This window comes from Phaethon aethereus (genome assembly GCF_964289735.1).
Source record: "Phaethon aethereus genome assembly, chromosome: 14".
Taxonomy (NCBI): Eukaryota; Metazoa; Chordata; class Aves; order Phaethontiformes; family Phaethontidae; genus Phaethon; species Phaethon aethereus.
Genome location: NC_138590.1, coordinates 956,486 through 975,770, shown reverse-complemented (window position 1 = coordinate 975,770; position 19,285 = coordinate 956,486). Strand labels below are relative to the sequence as shown.

The following is a 19,285-nucleotide window of genomic DNA, read 5'->3' as shown; positions in this document are numbered from 1 at the left end:
CCTTGGTGCCACTGGCTGCAGGAGCAGCGTGCAAGCCCCGCTGGGGACCTGGTCCTGTTCCAGCTTTGCTTTGAGTTTGTCTGGGTTTGTTTTGAGAGCCAGTTCTGGAGGATGGGGCTGCTGGCCTGGTCCGTGACAGCTGCCCTGTCCCCGGCTGGCCCTGGGGGATGGTTCTGGTTTTTGGGGCAGTAGGTTTACCTGCCCAGTTTGGCTTCTTTTAAGTTTGTTTGTGTTGCTCTGCTGCGGTGGAGGGGCCCAATGCAGGTCTTGGGAGAAGAAGCAGCTGCCAGCGTCAGCTGGGGAGGTGGAAGGGACACCTTGGGGGCTGCCTGGGCTCACCGGGGGACTCTGCATGGCCTCGGCTAGCATGCCTGGTTCCTGAGGAATGGCCTCTGGTGAGGACAGGGCCGTACATGGGGACCGTCCTGGTGAGTGGGGGATGTCCCATGGGCTGGTGGAGCTGCTTTTTAACTGGGGGCGTGTCTGTGGGCTCTGGGAGGCGCAGGGCTGTGTGCACTACGGGGAAGCAGCCGTGGCGTTACCGGCTGTCTATGAATGATTCCTCGGGACCAGAAGGTCCATCCGCATGCTGTTCACTTGGTATTAAAGTAGCCTGGAAAGCACTGGCTGCGTCATGTTGTCCTTTGCTCCCACATCCTCAGCTCCCTGCTTGACCAGCTCCGTGCTTTCCCCCCACACCAGGAAGCCTGCCTTCTCCAGCAGCAGGAGAAGAGAGGGGTGGGACGTGAATCCATCCTGTAGCCTTCAGGCTCGGGACCCACAGCCTGCTGAGCCTCTGAAGGCAGTGTTTGCTCCTGTGGGAAGCAGTAGCCCCTGGCATCCAGAGCTTTGTGTCCCCAGCTTCTCACTGAGGTCTCTCTGAGTGCCCCAGGCTCCTCTGAGCACCTCTTGATGAGCCCTTGAGTGCTTTTGGGTGCACCTCTGGGACATTGTAGTGCCTTTCTGCTCTTCTCTAGGGTTTCCAAGTGCCTTTCAGCATGCCCAGTGGTCTATGACTGGTTTCTGATGACCACCATGGGCTTCCAAGTACATTTCGGGGCACACCTGGCTGCCTCCGAGTACATAGTTCTGCTGTTCCCTTCTGTGCAAAGGACCCAGGTGCCTTGCTGTCAGCCCCTGCTGGCCTCCAGGGGCGCTGCTGAGCTCACCAGGGTCCACAGTGCATTTTGGTGCACCTAAGGGGATTTCATGTGTCTTCCTCTGGTGGCCAGGCACCTCCATGTGCCTTGCCGTGCAACACCAGGGGACTCCAAAGCGCCTTCATGTGTCCTCCAAGGGCCATTCCGTGCGCAACCCTGGTCAACCTTTTGAAGTGCCCCAAAGGTCTTCCAGAGCATTAGGATGTGGTTCATGGGGCTCTGAGTCTGTCTATCTGGAGCACCTTGAATGGCCCTGTGTGCCTATCTCTGCTTCCCAGAGCTCTGCCAGTACCTTCTGACATCATGCATCTGGATCCTCCAGCTCCCTTTGGCAGCACGCAAGTGACATCTTTGCTCCTTTTGAACATGCTCAGGGGGAATCCTCCAAGAGCCTTTTGGTGCACACTCAGGTGCTTCCAAGTGCCTTTTTGTACTGCTCGGAGGTCTGCGCGTCCCTCCTGACATGCACCAGGACCCTCACCGTCTCTGTGCATCCACAAGAGTGTCCCAAGGGAATTCTTGTGTCTTCAAAGTGTCTCTTGTTGGACTGCAGGAGCTCCAAGGTGCCTTTTCTTGTGACCACCCTCCTCTGGGACTTCCATGGGCCATTCTGTGGCCCCCCCCAAAGGTCTACTAGTGCCTTTTGAAGCACCCCAAGGGCCTCGAGGGCTATGCTGGCCCTGGGGATGTGTCCCAGCCTTGGTGTGGCTCAGGACCACAGGGGAGATCATGATTGCCCTGGAGCAGGGCTGGAAGAAGGGTCACCTCAGCTCACAAAGCAGCCATACCTTTTTGTTAGGGTAGTCTGGAATGAGACACGAGCCCATGACCCCCCTGCTCTGAGAAGCCCACCCATCTGCATCCACCAGTCAGCAGCACCCACTGCATACACATAAACCAGATCTTCATGGCTGTCTTAAGATGTACCTACAGAAACACAATAGCTTCATCCTCTTCATGGGAGGAAGACATAGACATACAGCTGAATGATGGTGGTGGTGGTGGTAAAGGGATGGCACTGCCTGATCCTCTTGCTGATGGTTTCCACCTGAAGCACAAGCCATCAAGACCCTGGGGGCACCAGCATGGCCCAATAGATTCACTCATAGTCCAGCTCCTGGAAAAACAATGGAGGGGAGCTACCAAGGGTGGGAACTGGGGTTGAGAGCAGCCCTCTGACCACAGTGCCAAGGGGCCCTGCTGAGGGGAAATCCTGGTGGCAGCTGGGGTGGAGGTAGTTGTGAGGTAGAGACTCCACGGGGCAGATCAGAGCCGAAGGTGGAGGAACGGGGGAGAGGAACGAGCAGAGCTGACATCCAAGAGGATAGTCCCTAGCCTACCATGGACAAGGCTGGAGCATCTTACCTTGAAAATGTTGATGTGCAGATGACAATGGCATGAGTGTTGACACAGGTGTCCTAGGGGTCTGAAGCAATGAAGACCAGGCTGAGCAAGGTTTCAGGAGGAGACCATCCAGGAGATCTTCAATGCCAACACCAAGTCCAACCTGTCCTTCTGTGTGCAGCATGGGTGGGCAAGGGAGAGCAGAGAGCAGAGGTGGAAACCAGCACAGCCACAGTAGGATGATGCTCCCAGGGACACAACTGCCAGGCCTGGGATGGCACTGGGGACCTGCTCCGAGCTTCGACGCTGGGGAGCACCAGTGGCTTGTGGTCCTGGGTGTGCACTGGCCCTCAGCTGAGTTGGTGGAGTGGGACAGGTCCTGCATAATCTGTTCATTCTTCACCCTGAGGCCATAGATGGCTATCCGGTACTTGCTGATGGGAATGCTGGATGACTCCCTGGGCCAAGAGGGAAAGCTGAGCTCTGCTGTGTCCTGGCATCCAAGTCCTCCTCCCGCTGTTACTCTAAGGTGGAACTGCAGAAATCAGGCTGCTCATCGTGACTGAAGAATGACTGCAGGCAGGGGAAAGGCTCAGCTCAACTGTTCCTCCTCCCCCCTCGCCAAGTCAATACCTTGTGTTTGGAAGGTGAAGTCCAACAGCGTGAGCTTCTTGCCCATGATGGTGTTGAAGAGGCAGGAGGCAACGAAGTGGTGGCACTGGCACTCAAGGACCTGGCAGGAGGTACAGCAGCAGGTCAGGCCAGGAGCTGAGCTGCCAGTATGGAGCCACCTCCAGTGGCTTCAGAGCCTCAGAGTCTGTCTGAGGCTTGAGGGAGCAAGTTGAGGACATCTTTCTGGAGACAGCTGCCCCTGCTCTGGCAGAGCACTGCAGCCAGGCAGTGCAAGCTGGGGACACCACAAGTTCCCTTACAGACAGTGACACCACACTCCCACCCCACCCCCAGCATCCAGAGGCAGCTGGCAAGCTGGAACCAGACAGAACAAGCACAGGGGCCACCAGGGATGATAGGGGACAAACCAGTTGCCAGGTGGATCTGTCACAGAATCATAGAACCTTTGAGTTGGAAGGAACCTTTCAAGGCCATCTAGTCCAACACCCTGCAGTGAGCAGGGACATCTTCAACTCGATCAGGTTGCTCAGAGCCCCGTTGAGCCTGACCTGGGATGTCTCCAGGGATGCGGCATTTACCACCTCTCTGGGCAACCTGGGCCAGGGGTTCACCACCTGCATTGTGAAAAATTTCTTCCTTAGATCTCGTCTAAATCTGCCCGCTTTTAGTTTAAAACTCTTACCCCTTGTCCTATTGCTACAGGCCCTACTAAAAAGTCTGTCCCCATCTTTCTTATCATCCCTTTAAGTACTGTCAGGCTGCACTAAGGTCTCCCCGGAGCCTTCTCTGCTCCAGGCGGAACCCCCCCAGCTCTCCCAGCCTGTCCTCCCAGCAGAGCTGTTCCAGCCCTCGGAGCATTGCTGGGGTCTCCTCTGGCCCCACTCCAGCAGGTTCGTGTCTCTCCTGTGCCGAGGGCTCCAGAGCTGGATGCATCACTGCAGGGGGGTCTCCCCAGAGCAGGGCAGAGGGGCAGAACCCCCTCCCTGGCCCTGCTGGCCACGCGGCTTTGGGGGCAGCCCAGGACAAGGTTGGCTTCTGGGCTGCGAGCACACATTGCGGCTCACGTCCAGCTTTTCACCCACCAGTACCCCCAAGTCCTTCTCCATGGGGCTGCTCTCCATCCCTTCACCCCCAGCCTGTGCTGATACTGGCGGTTGTCCTGACCCAAGTGCAGGACCCTGCCCTTGGCCTTGTTGAACCTCATGAGGTTCACATGGGCCCATGCCTTGAGCTTGTCCTGGTCACTCTGGATGGCATCCCATCCCTCAGGCGTGTCAACCGCACCACTCAGCTTGGTGTCATCTGCAAACTTGCTGAGGGTGCCCTCGCACCCACGATGTCATTGATGGAGGTATTAAAGAGTACTGGTCCCCATACAGACCCCTGAGGGACACTGTTTATCACCAGTCTCCATCTGGACATTGAGCCATTGACCACTACCCTCTGGATGCGCCGATCCAACCCATTCCTCGTCCACCCATCAAATCCATATCTCTCTGATTTAGAAAGATGGATGTTGTGGGGGACCGTGTCAAAGGCCTTACAGAAGTCCAGATAGATAGATGACATCCGTAGCTCTTCCCTTTTCCACTCAGGTAATCCCTCCATTATAGAAGGCCACTAGATTGCTCAGGCAAATGGTCCCACTAGGCTAAATGGCATTCCACCCTGGATGCTGGTGTGCACTGGAGACCTTCCTTGTGCTTCCCAGGATAGAGCTGCAGGGACAGCCTGAGTGCGGCACTGTAGGCCCTGAAGGGGATGCTGATGGGGACAGAGGGTGCAGGACTCATCCATGCTGCCCTTGAGGAAGCGTTTGCGGATGTGCTGGTCTGTGCCGATGGCATGGGTCGCTTCCTCCACGTTGGCCCCAGTCACCTCACGCAGGGTGCTGATGGAGTTGGTGCTGCTGATCCTCCAAGCCAGGAACGTGATGGCAGCCTGGGCAAGGGCAGCGTATGACACCCTCAACTGCATCTCCTCTGCCAGCTGGGGGATGGGGGCACGTACCAACTTGGAGAGCCCTGAGGACCACGCATTTGGTTTTGGGCACCCAGCACACATAAGGTGATGCCGAGGGTTTGAGTGGCCTTTTGCCCCGCAGGCATCTCATTGCCACCAAGGAGGACAGAGTCAGGGGTCGTCAGGTCAGAGGTGGCCATGCCTTCAGCCAGGTCCTTCCTCACTATGAGGGTGGTAAGGCATGGGAACAGGTTGCCTGGAGAAGTTGTGGATGCCCCATCCCTGGAAGTGTTCATGGCCAGGTTGGATGGGGCTTTAAGCAACCTGATCTAGTGGAAGGTGTCTCTGCCCATGGCCAGGTGTTGGAACTAGATGGTCTGTAAGGTCCCTTTCCACCCAAACCATTCTATGATTCTTACCACCTCAACAGGATGGGGCGGGTACGAGATGGTGCGAGACGCTGCAGCCCCACATACCCTTCTCCTGGCCTATGCTGCCCCTTGGCTGCCAGATACGTGGGCCACCCCCTGGCACCCCCTAACCCATGGTGTCCCGAGGTCCCTGCCTTTTGATGGCACTGGGACAGGTTGGATTTGGTGTCTTGGCATTGAAGAGCTGCTAGAGCTCACAGCTGCTCATGCCAGCACCGTGCTCTCCTCCAAGTCCGTCAGCCACTTGGCCCTTGCTGGGCCGCGAAGAAGGTTGAGCCATCCCAGGCTGCAAGGGAAGGGGCGAGGGCAGGGTCTGGACCCGGGGCAGGAGAGCTGGGTGCTGGCGGTCACCCCCTTGCGGCACCCAGAGCCTCGCTTGCCTGGAGACACCCAACAGCTGGGCACATTTGGCTGCCCAGCCCGGGGCACTGCTCGAAGGCGGCGCGAGGGGTGGCCGAGGGGCCGCGTCTGGCCGGGGCCGCTCCACGGGTGCAGACGTCGCCCAGCCCGCAGGCTCCCCCAGGGCAGGGAAAGGCGGTGCCTGTCCCCTGCCCCGGTCCACCCTGCCCCACAGGGACCAGCTGGCACCCACGGCCCGGCCGCCCACGGGCATCCCCCGCCACTCGCTGCAGCGGGGAAAAAGCCCAGGCTGCCTCCCAACACCAGCTACCTGTGGCGATGCCCGGGCACAGGGTGCGCTCCCCAGGGCCACCCCCGTCCCCAGCGCCCTGCAGGCAGGTGCCAGGGGTGCCAGGGGACGTGGGGTGAGCTAAACCGTCGGCACAAGGCACTAGGCATGGCAAGGCACTGGGTTTATTTTCCATAGGGTTGATGTCTTCAGTTAATTAACGCACCTGCTCGGGCAGCGCTGCAGGCACAGAGGGGCCAGGCAGGCCCTCGGGAAAGGGACGGACCCAGTTGCCCCAGCCAGGCACCTCAGGACCACGCAGGACCCCATGTTACCCCCGCCCCGCCCAGTCCCAGGAGCCCAAAATACACCAGCAAACCCCAGCCTTAGGCCCCTCCTCCCCGGGCTGCATCCTCACGGGACCCCCAGCCATGTCCCCCCATCTCTGGACACCCCCCCAACCAGGGACACCCCCTATCTCAGAGCCAGCCCCCCCCCCCCCCCCATCCACCAGGGCTCCTCAGTCACAACTGCCCCCCACAAACCCCTTCACCAGAGACCCTCAGCCACATCCCCCCGACCTCTGGTCCCCCCAACGTGACCCCCCTCAGTCACGACACCCCCGGTCCCCCTCACCAGAGAGCCCAGCCAAGTCCTCCCCACCAGGTATCCCCCCTCTCAAGAGTCACCCCCCCAACCAGGGACTCTCAGCCACACCGTCCCCAAGGGCCACTCCCCGGCCTTCGACACCCCATAAGCGCTGCCCACCCCACCACCGCGGGGCAACCCCCACTCCCAGACCAATCCCCCCCCACCCTTCCCCCTGCACCCTCTGTCCCTTTAAGAACTCTCCGGCAGCCCAGTCTAAGTGGCAGCCCTTGCAGCCAATCAGAACGCCGGCTCTCTGCCCGCCGATGGTGGTGGCAGCGCCCGCCCCTGCGAGGGGTGACCCCGCCCTAGGGACGCGGCGACGGAGAGCCACACCCTCTGCGTGCCCGTTCACGGGGCGTGGCCCCGCAGAGCCCCGCCCCGCGCGGAAGGAGGCAGCCCCGCCTCTCAGCCGCTGCCGTCGCTGTCGCTGTCGTTCCCCGCCGCCGCCGGCTCGTCCTCGTCCCCGTCCCGCAGATCGGCGAAGAAGTCCTCCCCGCTGCCCGCCGCCTTGCTGCTGAGGGCCCGCAGCGGGCCTCCCTTCTTCTTCTTCTTCCGGTAGTCGTCCACCACCAGCCCCCCCAGGGCGGAGACGTCCCAGAACTTCACCTTCTGGTCGTGGGCGCAGCTGGCCAGGAGCTGCCCACCCGGGGCCACCGCCAGCTGCTCGATGGGCTCCCCCAGGTGCTGCCCAACGCAGCCCAGCACCCGGTTCGGCAGGATGTTCACCGCCCTGTGGATGGATGGGGGCCTGGTGAGGACCTTGCAGGGAGGCAGCGCCCTGGTCCACCGCAAGCCCACCTGCCCGCACCAGCAGAGGCTCAACCCTCCCTTCCCTTGCTCCTGAGCAAGGCTGATCTTGTCCCACCCGCTCCCCACCCCATCCCATCCCCCTGACCTGATGACTCCGTCCAGGGACCCCACGCATACAATGCTCTCCGTGATGGGGACCATGCAGTCAACGGACTCGGCCCTCAGAGCAAAGCGGTCACTGGCGGCCCCGAAGCCATCCCAGTTGAAGAGGTAGATGGTGCCTTCGCTGGAACCACACGCCACTTTCTTCCCCCTCTAGGCAAGATGGAGGGCAGTGAGGCAGAGGCAGAACAAGAAACCCAGGGTGTGGAGAGGGATCTGCCGGATCCCACTCAGCGGCAGGGCCCAGTGCCAACCTTCAGCAGCACGACAGATGTCAGGTCCCCGTTTTGCGGCTCCGAGAGCAGCTCAAAGCGCCGCCTCTTCACGTTGAAGACACCCAGGGTGCCATCACCACTGTGGGAGATGGAAAGGGCATGTCATGAGCATGCGACACAGCACAGGCCACTTCCTCCAGCCCTAAGGGAAGGCTCTGCGTGGGCACAGGGGAGCCCGGCCCCGCTGCCACGGAGCCCCTGGTACCTCGCGGTCAGCAGGATCTTCCCGTTACTGTCCACGGCCATTGCACTGATGTACTCCTCCTGCTGACGGGCCTCCAAGATGGCATCCCCCTTGCGCAGGTCCCACACCTTCAGCGCTCCACCGTCATCACCCGTGGCAAAGACGTGGTTATCAATGGGCAGCACGCAGTTGAGGGCCGAGCTGCAGAGACCCCAGCCCCACGCCAGCAGAGTCACGGCTCACGCCGCAAGCAAACGGCACCCAGAGCGTCAAGGATGATGCTCCGGCCTCTGCCTGCCCGGCTCAGGGCTGCATGGCCTCAGCAGGGGTGGGAAGGGGATGCTGCCCAGGACGAGCTACCCACGCAGACCTACCTGTGGGCCTTGGGGAAGCGCGTTTCCAGCCGTCCCTCCTCCACCGTCAGGATGTGGACGGACTTGTCCTTGGACACGGTGAAAAGCTCTGGAGAGCCGTGTCAGCGCCCCCAACCCTGGTGATCCCCACCGTGCCCCGGTGCCACCCCATGTCCCCTGCACTCACTCTGCCCGTCCTGGGAGAAGGCCACGTCCCGGCACGACTTGAGGTGATGTCCCGAAGACCAGAGCTGCTGGTTCTCCCCTTCAGTGCAGGAGTACTGGTACCTGCCAGCACCGGGTCGGGCTCGCCAGCGCCCGCGGGAGGGCAGGGAGCCCCGCCGGCCGGTGCCCAGCAGTTCCCACAGGCGGGACCCACGCCCCGGCTGAGCCCCCACGACCCCACTCACAGGTAGACATCGCCGTCCACGTCCCCCGCCGCCAGCAGGGGCCGGGCCGGGTGCAGGGCGATGGCGTTGGCCGTCGCCTCGAAGCAGATGTCCTCGGGGGCGTCCCGCAGCCGCGGCTCCCTCCCTGCTGCCTCCGAGCACCCCTGCGGGAGAGCGGGGCGGTGGGGCCGGGGCCGGCGGGGCAGGGGCCGCGCTGCCCCCACGCATGCTCACCTCCCCCGCCGCCGCCATGCCACGTCCCGGCCGGGCGCAGGCGCCCGTGCTCGTTTGCATAGCCCCGCCCTCCTCATTTGCATGGGGCCGCCCCGTCCCGGGGCGCGCTCTCTTAGTGGCTCGCGGCGGCAACCCACGCGTGGGCCAGCCCTAGCCCAGCGCTTACTTCGGTGCTTTACACGCTCGCTGTGTCTCGCCCCGCGAGGGGTTCGATCCCACGGGCACCACGCGCCCATTTTGTTGGGACTCGCCCCAGCTGCCTCCTTTTTTCCTGATTTTTAGCTGCTCGGCTGTGGGAGCCCCCACCGGCTCCTGAATTCGTACCATGGGGAACACCATGGCCACCTCCCCCTGTGGCCCAGACACTGCAAGGGACCAGGCATCACGTCACCCCTTCCAAGGGCTGGCCAGGCGCCCTGAGCTCCTGCCCAGGGCCCCAGCCCAGCCAGCGGCCACCAGCCGCACCCCAGCACTTGCCCAGAGGGGCTATTCCAGCTCCTGTGGGCCCTTTGCCTGGTGCTGGCCCCACCACACCCACCCTGCCGCTGGTCGGGGGCAACGGGCCACGCGTGGGCCACGCACGGCCCAGCGCTGCCAGCAGTCACAGGAGCAATGTTGCAATTCCTGGGGCGTGAGCCATCAGGCTCCCCATGCCAGGGGCCTCTTTCTTCCCCAGGCACAGAGACACAGCTGGGATTATTTCCCCCAAAGAGGCTTATTTGCTAATTTTGTTCAGGGCTTGATAAGGGCTCCCATGACAAACATCCGCAGCTGGGGCTAAACCACTTGGGCCCTGGTAGGAAGAAGATGGTCTTTAAGGTCCCTTCCAACCCAAACCATTCAATGATTCTATGAAATTTGATGCAGTTTTATTATGGCTACAACATTTACACATCACAGACTATACAGCAAACACCGGAGGGGACAGCCTCAGCACAGCCCCACAGTGGAAAGCTGGTGGGGGGCATGTGCTACCCAGCCCAGAGCAGAAAGTGGACAGCTTGGGGGGCAGGGAGAGCAGGCCAGCAGGCTCTAGGATGGCAGCATCCAGCAGGCCAGGGCTCCAGGAGCTGGAGGAGAAGATACTGGAGGCATCAGTACTTGGGACGTTTCACCTCAACTCTGTAAGAGAGAGAGGGGCAGGACAGAGGTGAGGATGCAGGGCAGACAGCTCCATCCCCGTCCCATCCACAGCTCAGCAGAGGGCTGCAGTTTCACCCCACAGAACGGTGGGGGAGGCCCAAAAGCTCCTCAGGGCACCCAGCTCTGTGGGGCAGAAACATCTCAAGGTCAAGGAAGAGCCTCAGTGAGGTCTGCCCAGGGGAGCGGTGCCCTGCAGGATCTGTGGATCTGAGCAGGGCAGGAACACCCTAACAGGGGCCAAAAGTTCTCCAGGCTCCTTCCAGCCCCACTGCCACAAGCTGGCAGGGAGGTCTCTGGCCCCTGCAGCCCCTCAGAGAGGTGTCAGGAGACAGGCAGGCCCCAGCACTGCCCTGTGACTGAGCCCAGAGCAGAGACAACTGTACTAACCCATCAGCCTCCAACTTCTTCCTCTTCTCGATGATCTGCAGAGAAAGCACAAAGTCCCGTTACCCTCAGGGTAGCTGGCTGCCCACAACTGCAGCAGAAGGGTTGTAGGCTGCAAGATACACCTGGGGAGAGCTGTAGTCAGGCCAGAGCAAGCTGAGGTGAGCTAAAGCTGTCCACAAACTGCCTAAGTCTGGCCTGTTGCCCCTTTCCTCCAATTTGGCCATCAAGGACCATTTGTTCTCACCTTCCTCTAGCCCATCCCGTACTGTTGGGGTGCTCATGGCCAGCTCACCCGGCCAGGACAACCCACAGCTCTGCCAGTTAGAAAACGGGGAGCGACTAAACACACCTCATCCCCTCCAAGCGCCTTTGGATGGCTCAGAGCTGCTGGTTTTGGACATATCCATTTGCTGCAAAGCCTGGAGCAAAAAGCTCCTGATCAGGACTGCTCCCAGGGCAATAGCTCCAAATGCAGCTCCAGATGCCTCTCCAGTCCTGAAGGCCCTAATACTTGGCTGATGCTCTTGCAAGGAGCAAATTCAGCTTCTGGAGAGAGCCAGCCCTGCTGCACACGTACACCGGTGGCGCCTGGCTGCCAGAAGACAGGCTGGACCAAAGAGCCGTGACTAGGACAGGGGGGATAGGACTAGGTGGGAGCTCTCCTGGGCTACACTGGCAGCTGGCGGCCTAAACAGATGATACCCCAGCACTGGGCACTCACCGCGCTGATCTTCTTCCACTGCCGGTCCAGCTCTGCCTTGTCATTCGTCTCCTTAAAGCGGCGGGTTTTGCGTCCCTCAGACATCTTGATCCCGTACTGGAAGGCCGCCCTGGGGAAGGAGCAAGACAGAGCTCAGCGCTCGCAGGGGATCCATGGCGTGCCGGGGAAATGGACACATCTGCCCCAGACAGGAGCCCGTACTCCAGAGCCAGCTTGGGCCCCAAAAGCAGTGGCTGGGCAGGAGTCCTCAAGAGTGACACTAAGAGCAAAGACAAGCCACCAGACCCAGGATCCACAGCTCCTCCTTGGGTCCTCACCAGGGGAACCCCCCTTCTCAGTTTAAGTTCCCCCAGGATGCAGGTTTGGCCAGCACTGCCACCCTCACCCAGAATCCTTCCTGAAGGCTGCACTCACTTGGGCAGAGCCTCTTTGTTGTTCATGTATTCGCTGTACTCCTCCTGGGTGTCGAAGTCCCAGCGGCCCAGAGGTCCTTTCTTGTTACCCTGCAGTGAAAGAACAACTCAGAGCAGCTCCTTTAGCATGCAAGATCTCAATCTCCCATCAGCCCCAGTTCAACAGGCTTGTGCACGCAGTCTGGCCTTGGCTCCGAGATCCCTTCCCTGAGAAGCCCCAGACAGGAGATTCTGTGGAAGAGGGACTTGAGACCAACTAGCGCACCTCCCCAACGTCTCCTGGTCAAGTGCCGGAGTTGCATGTTTGCTCCCCGCGACGACAGATCCCGCCCAGACCCAGGCACAGTGTGTCAGCAAACCCCGAAACACATTCAACACCCAGCTCCAGGGCATTCAGCCCCTCCGCACAAGCCTGCTTCTCTCCAGTGGGATCCTCTCAGCCTGCACTGATGCTTAGTTCTCTGGCTGGTCCTAAAAGCTGATGATGGCATACCTGATCCATTTTGCTGTAGTCCACCTCTTCGTCGCTGTCCACAGCCATATCATCCATTCTGCAAAGAAAAGAAAAGCAAGGAAAGGGTTTGGAGTGGATCAGGACCTTGGAGCCAGGCTGGTGGGAGCCATCTTGCATTGCCTCAGACCGAACACACTCAGTTCCTGGACCAGAGAGAAGTTCCTCCAACTGCAGGCTCCACACAAGCTGTACCACAAGGATATCCAAGATTGCAAATGCTAGGATGACTCTGCAGGCTGAAAGCTGTTCCTCTTCTGCCAAGGGACTGCTATGTGGCCAGAGCTCAACGAGCATATGAATTGGGAATATGCTAGGGAACCCAGCAGACTCCCAGCCACCTCAGCCTCTCCCTGGCACTGAGGGGCAGGAGACTCAAGGTAGCCATTCATAGCAGTGACCCAGTAAGAAAAGGCCAGGTCTGCCAGAACCAATGACTCGGGGAGCACTGAGTAGGTTGCAACCCCGGACAAAGCCAAGCTCGCTCCTCCCAACAAGCAGTGGGACTGATGTTCAAGTTCTTGCTGCCAGAGAAGAGCAGCTCCTCGGCACACCCTGCTCCCAAACTGCAGCTTATTGCTGCTTCCTTACGTAGCAGGGTAGCACTCGGCGTAGCTGTTTGACATGCCGAAGAAGTCCCCCAGCTGCTTCTTGTCTTCTGGCTTCTTCAATGTGACAACAGTCAAGGAAAGCAACACCAAGTAGCCTTAGAGCTAAAGGCTGAGCACAGCCAGCCAAAGAGCCATCTCCTGCCCCAACACAACCCAGTTGGAGGCTGCAGAGCTCGTATGTGGCATACAAGTAGCAAGGTTTAGGTGGCATTTCTCCGCTACAGGAGGAAGAGCTTTCCCAACTGAGGAAGGACAGGCACACAGCCATACTTGGGCAAGGCCTGCCTGCAAGGGAAGCTTGGCCCCGCAGTCGGCCAGGCTGGCACAGACAGCAAAGGATATGACTCTGCTCCTTCCCAGCCAGCGGCTCCAGCAAACTTCTCGTTGATGGACTTGATGAGCTCCTTGGCTGAACCAGGTCCTGGGGCAGAGAGAGAAGCAGGCTGAATTTTGGGGGAGGAACAGCTGCAATACACACAGGGCTGGGCAGAGCCCACTTCTGCATGACCAGTTCATTGGGACGGGGTAACAGGCAGCAGGACAGGGTGCATGTGAGGTAAAAGAGGAGCCAGAAGAACACCAAGGAGCAGCAAACCAGTTCAGACAGGGGCTGGCTGATCCTAGGAGACTCTGAACGCTCCTCAGCTTACAGAGATGGTCTGCTGGGAAGGATCCAGGGAAGGATCTGCACACACACTCAACCCAGGCTGGCATGCACCAGCCTGTAGGCACAAGACTCTTCACCCCAAAACCCTCACGGCAAGCAATTCCACCCGTCATAGCAGCCTCTCGGAGAGCAGGGAGCTCACGCAGGCCAGCGAGCCAAGCAGTTCTGTAGTCTGCAACCCCGTACGGCCTCACTCAGATGTCCAGCCTCATTCACACGTCCACACCACTTGACTCACCTTTGTCGATGTCTGTGGGCTGCAAAGAAGAGGGAGAGATACTGTGTGACCCGCGAGGGCTGAAAGCAGGCAAGTAACAGTGCTGCATGACTTGCAGCTCCACTTTAAAGATTGTTTGTGGCAAGCACAGAGCTGAACCATAAAACCTACTGGCTTGTGCTAGTCCTCCCTTACTTGCTGAAGGAGAGGACAAGCACCCAGCCACCCACCAGCCCCTTGGATGAAGAGACAGAGCTTAGCAAGAGCTGAACACCGGCATGTTTGGGAGCATGACCAGACACACTTAAAGGCATCAGGGTGACCACACCAACCCCACAGCTGCACTCCCCAAAGGCAGAGATCAGATGGGACAGTCTTCATGAGCAGAGGCTCACCTCATCATCAGCCTTGGGCTTCTCAAAGTAGCTGTGCCTCTTCTTTTCATCCTCCCGCTCCCGGTCCCGCTCTCTGTCCCTGTCACGCTCCCGGTCTCTGTCACGTTCTCGGTCCCTGTCACGCTCCCGGTCCCTGTCACGCTCTCTCTCACGGTACCTCTCCCGCTCCTTCTCCCGTGGCATCTTCGCAGTGGAGGGCACATAATCCCCAATGTCTTCAAAGATGCTAGAAGTGGAAAAGAGCCTGCAGTTACGGTCGGTGCAAGAGAATCAGCCACAGCCACGTCCCTTTGAACTGGAACCTAATAAAGGAGCACGCAGCACCAATACTGAGAGCGAAGGATGCCCACTAGAACTGGCTTCCTCATCTCTCAGAGGTATCACCACATTTCTGCTGTCTGCTGCTGCCTGGACCTGCTTCTGATAGACCAGGACAACAGACAGCCCTTGCCTACCTCAAGCTTGAAATAAAAAGTAGAGCTTGCCTCCAGCCTTGTCATACAAGCCGCCGGTCCAAGGAGGCAGCTCATTCCAGAAGCACTAAACCCAGCCCTCTCCAAACTCAATGGGACAAAAAAGACATTCCTTAATGCAGACAGCTGTGACCACACAGCCTGCGGGCAGGGACGCACTTACTTCATATCAGCTTCAGGGGGCTTCTTCTCATCCAGCTTCCCTGCAAGGACACAAGAGCAGCAAGAAGCACATCATCCTCTCTGCCACCTGCACGGTTTCCCTGTCCCCAGTCTGGCTTCCAAGCCCCAAAAGTGGTGGCTTGAAGGGTGTCCTCATGATTTCCTCTTTGGTTACCACATCATATCTAGCCCCCTCAGGAAGCCACTATGTCCCTCCCCAACAAGGTCATTTCCCCAAGGAACTGGGCCTTAACCAGGAAGAGTAGAGCAGCACGAGCCACCCTCACAGCTATAATTTCTCAGTAGCCACAGAACAGCCTGCCTTCAGGATGCAGTGCTCAGGGAGCTATAGGAAATCTAATGCCTCACGGTGCAAGGGAATGCAGCAAACCAAAACATATCTCCTTCTCTGGGGATATGCTTCCAGCACTAAGTCCTTCTACTAGATTCACTTCAGCTCCTACCTTTGTCTTTCTTCTTGAGCTTCTTGTTGCGGGTCCCTTGCCTAAGATAGGAGAGGATCTGCGTCAGTTTGCTGATGACAATGTCATTGGTGGTCAGCGTGGTCTGCGCCTGAAGGAGAAATCCCCGAGCAAACATGACTCTCTCATCAGAGAACCCCTCCTGGCAAGACCTGCTCTGGCCAATTCAGACCAATGCGGTCAGGCAACCTGGACGCGTGCTGGGTACCTCCATGGTGGGGCAGTCAGCCTTGCTCCGTATCAGTGTGGTTGGGATATCGGTGTCGGCATACTCATCATCCAGATCTACCACATAGGCCATCCTCCCTGGCAGGAAGAGCTCATTCCGCTCGTAGGCCTTGTTCTTGAACAGAATGCGGTAGATATTGCGACCTGGAGGGGAAGGAAACACGTGGGAGAGCTGCTCGTACGAGAACAACAGAAAAGGCCATAGTGAAGCATATTTAGTTTATCAGAAACATCAGAATAACCTCCTAAGAGACATGCTTCCTCCAGCCCTCCAATTCAGGACGCCCACACTTCAGACTCTCCCCCTCCAATGACTAAAGGTTTTCACTCCTCCGTTCACCCTCCAGGATTTCTCCCACATTCATGGCACAACACAAAGGTGGGGAACAGCCACATCCACACAGTCTTACCCAGACGGGTCTTAAATTCAATTTTGTTCTCAGGATCTTCATCTTTCCTGAATGGAAACAGAAAAGAAACAGAAGTATTATGCTAAGCGTTTGCCCCCTCTGCATGCCCTTCTCTGGGAGGCAGCTTCACTCAGGACTGCAAAATCCTCAACCACTCACTTAGTTTCTTTCTGGGGCTTCTCCATCATTTCCTCCTCTTCCTTCTCCTTGCTGGCAATCTCAGCCCGTACCTGGCCACAGAGTAAATCCACGCATTACAGACCAATCCATGCCACTGCTGCCCATAAGAACCAGAAAGCCCACTTCCACCAGCTCCCCAACCCTTCATCAATCTCTCCCAGAAAGAGAAATCCACACTGACAAGACTGAAGCACCTCTAAGTGGCAACTACTGCTCCTGCCCACCCTCTCTGCCTGTGGGAGCGGACAGCGTAGAAGAAGAGCAGCTTGGTGATATCTTTGCTCACCTTCTGCAACAGCGCAAAGTCCAGACCCTTCACCAAGTGAGTGTGCTCCATGTCACCACCCAAGAACTTGGACTCCTGGATCAACTGTCTCCTCTTCTCTGCAGCAGATTTATCCCTGTGCAACAAAAATGGAGCCAGTTACGATACAGCCCCTCTGAGGCAGACTGGCAAGATAAGGCCATGCTGCAGGCTCACGTACGCCTCTGCCGTTGGCCCCACAGCTCTGTAGTTGGCAGTTGTGCTGATCAGCTCCGTTTCCTCGTAGTCCTTGTTCACACCATCTCTCCTCTCCTTGGCTCGATCCCTGTACTTCTCAGCCAACTCCCTCTCGCGCTCTATCTCCTGCTGGCGCAGCTTTGCGTAATAGCTGGGGTTGGAAAAACAGGTCGGTGTTAGAGTGACATGCTCACGCTTTTGATGTACCGCTTGGGTAACTGTCCCCAAGGCCCCACACATGCCCGTTCTGCTCCAAAAACATACTAAAGCACCATGGGACACAACATGCCTGGAGAACACCAGATAAGATTGTTGTACCAAGGCTCTCCAAGGAGGAGCTCAGTCTTCCCTTCCAAAGAGAAAAGGTCAAGTGCAGTCCTGCTGCCCAGATGTGCCCCCAAAGACTAGCACAGATGTCCCAAAACTGCCCTGCTCTGCCAGACACCTGCAGAGACTCTCCTGCTTCTTCCGGAGGTGAAGCTTCACCCCCATCCTGCTGCCACCCTCCCACATCTGTTCCCCCAAGCAGTGACAGTCACTCAGTCTGAGCTCTTCTCACTCTGCTTGGCTCCAAAGCCTCAAAATAATCCAGGCCACTCAGGGTCCTCTTTGGTAGCCCAGGAGCTCAGAACGTGCTTCCATGGAAGTAACATGATGTATGAAGACAAGTTCTGATGCATTGCTTTCCCCGTTTACCTTTTCTTCTTCCTTCTGCGAGCGGCTGGATCTTCATCTTCATTGTACTCCCGGGGCATCCTGGAAAGGGGTGAGAAACCACACGTACAGTCTGCAGAGCCACGCAAACACTGGCAGCTAGACAGAACAGTCCCTCAGACACAGCAGGGCACTGAGATGCCCAAAGATGGGAACAGTACAGTACCATTTCTCCCTAAGTCTACTCTGTCAGCTGGAAGAGGAGGGGAAAGCACCAATTTTCACATAATAAAACCTAAATCTACCTCCTGCATGAAGCATCTTAACAGCCATACAAGACTCACTCTGTTATTTAAAAGAGTCCTGACCTACCTCTCTCTCCAGTTAACACACACACGTACAGCTTGCGTGGACTTGTGCAAAAAGTAGGGCCGAGGTCTGCTCTTCAGGCCCTGTCCGCACACTCATTAGCAAAAGCCCCTTTAAATACTCCACTCCAGAGTGCAGGGGGAGAGAGTCAGGCAAGAACCGAGCCCCAGAGGGAAGGCAGCCATGCTTTGTCCCACAGTCCTGTGAAATGGAGTCCTACTCACTCATGGTGGCGAGATTTGGATGGTGGTGCAGATGTCGGTGCAGCCCGCGGGGTCATAAGAAGCTTTCTGAAGTCTTCATTGGTCAGCTTGGACCTGCAAGGGAGAGGGGAAACAGAAACCGTCATCTCCCAATGATCTTCAGCAGCCCGATGGCTTCTGAGAAGGCAGAGGCTTTGCTGGCATGTCTTTGTGTGACGGAGTCAGATACGGTGTCCCTGTGAAGGGAGCCCAAAGGCTGCACTGCACCAGTCACTCCAACCCTCTAGATGGTGGGATTGGCCTTGGGTCCCATAGTCCTAGTCCAGTCCCGCCCCAGTGCTGCAGTACCATACTCACTGGTGGAAGGAGTGAGAGTCATCCACATCATGGCCATCAGGGGCCAGAGGGTTGGAGAACGGTTCATCTGGGGGACAGACGGAAAGAGAGCATGCTCAGAGTCTGCCTGCATGGCTTCAACTCCGCTCCAACCCCCATGATCCTCCCAGACCGGTCCATGCTCAGGGCCAGGGAAGAGAGCAGTGTTCACCCACTACGTGCCTCCTCCACCAAGCGCAGGCTGCTGACATGAGGGGTGGCCTCACCACAGCACAAGGGACTTAGGGGTCCCGGTGTCACTGCCCACCACAAGACCTTGCCGTCCCTCTAACTCGAGTGACTCTGCACCCTCCTGGTGGGTGACCTAGTGCCTCCTCGGGGGTGTCCCCACACCCCCCACAGCCAGGATCCTCCCCTACTCCCCGGACTGCATCTCCCCCATCCACAGAAATGCTCTCTTGTCCCATCCCTCGGGTGTCCCCCAGTGTAAATCTCCCGCGCAGAGGTTTACCCCCAAACACACCCCGGTTTGTCCCCACATCGCGCCCCAAGTGTCTCCTCACCCCCGGGGCTGCCCCGGAATCCCATCCCAGAAGGTCCCCCCCACCTCCTAAGGCTGTCACCTTCCCCCGGCAAAGGCTGTTTCGCTCACAAGGCTGGGGGTGCCCGTGACCCCCGGGGGTGTCTGCCCGCTCCTCCGCCGCAGCCCCATGCCCCAATCCCGGGGTGGGCCTACACCGTCCGCCCCCACCGGGCCGCTCCCCAATTCCCGCGAGTGCCGCAGCACGCCCCGCCCGAGGGTCGTGTGCCCCGGCCTCCGGAGTGCCCCGGAACCCCGCGGTGTCCCCTGTCCCCCCGCCCCACTCACTGTCGCGCTCCGGCATCGCGCCCCACTCCGCAGCACCGCAGCGCAAGCCCTCCGCACCGCCGCTCTCCTTCCCAGCACCCCCCGCGGCCGGCCGACCCGCCCCCCCGCCCGCATTGGCCGGCCGCTGGCCTGCGGGCGCTGCGATTGGCGAACGCTGCTCTTGGAGGACGTTGCGATTGGCAGGTGCCGAAGCCGCG

General features: G+C 58.8%; 2 protein-coding genes across 2 annotated transcripts; both read right to left on the bottom strand.

Moving 5' to 3' along the window:
• Positions 1-7,214: 7,214 nt before the first annotated feature.
• WDR55 (WD repeat domain 55) lies at positions 7,215-9,216 on the bottom strand (the record flags this gene model as incomplete). Its single annotated transcript, XM_082006352.1, has 8 exons — positions 7,215-7,539; positions 7,705-7,874; positions 7,976-8,075; positions 8,202-8,381; positions 8,555-8,642; positions 8,721-8,821; positions 8,944-9,086; positions 9,157-9,216. The coding sequence occupies 8 exons, from the start codon at positions 9,214-9,216 to the stop codon at positions 7,215-7,217; spliced, it is 1,167 nt and encodes a 388-aa protein (XP_081862478.1).
• Positions 9,217-10,040: 824 nt separating this feature from the next.
• On the bottom strand, positions 10,041-19,104 carry IK (IK cytokine; the record flags this gene model as incomplete). The annotated part of the gene is made up of 19 exons (XM_082006326.1): positions 10,041-10,278; positions 10,687-10,721; positions 11,408-11,516; positions 11,822-11,910; positions 12,314-12,371; positions 12,923-12,996; positions 13,269-13,385; positions 14,222-14,447; positions 14,858-14,897; positions 15,321-15,429; positions 15,547-15,710; positions 15,977-16,023; positions 16,136-16,206; positions 16,443-16,557; positions 16,642-16,809; positions 17,355-17,414; positions 17,906-17,998; positions 18,242-18,308; positions 19,089-19,104. 19 exons carry the CDS (start codon positions 19,102-19,104, stop codon positions 10,251-10,253), a joined length of 1,686 nt encoding a protein of 561 aa, XP_081862452.1. The 3' UTR covers positions 10,041-10,250.
• Between the last annotated feature and the right edge of the window lie 181 nt (positions 19,105-19,285).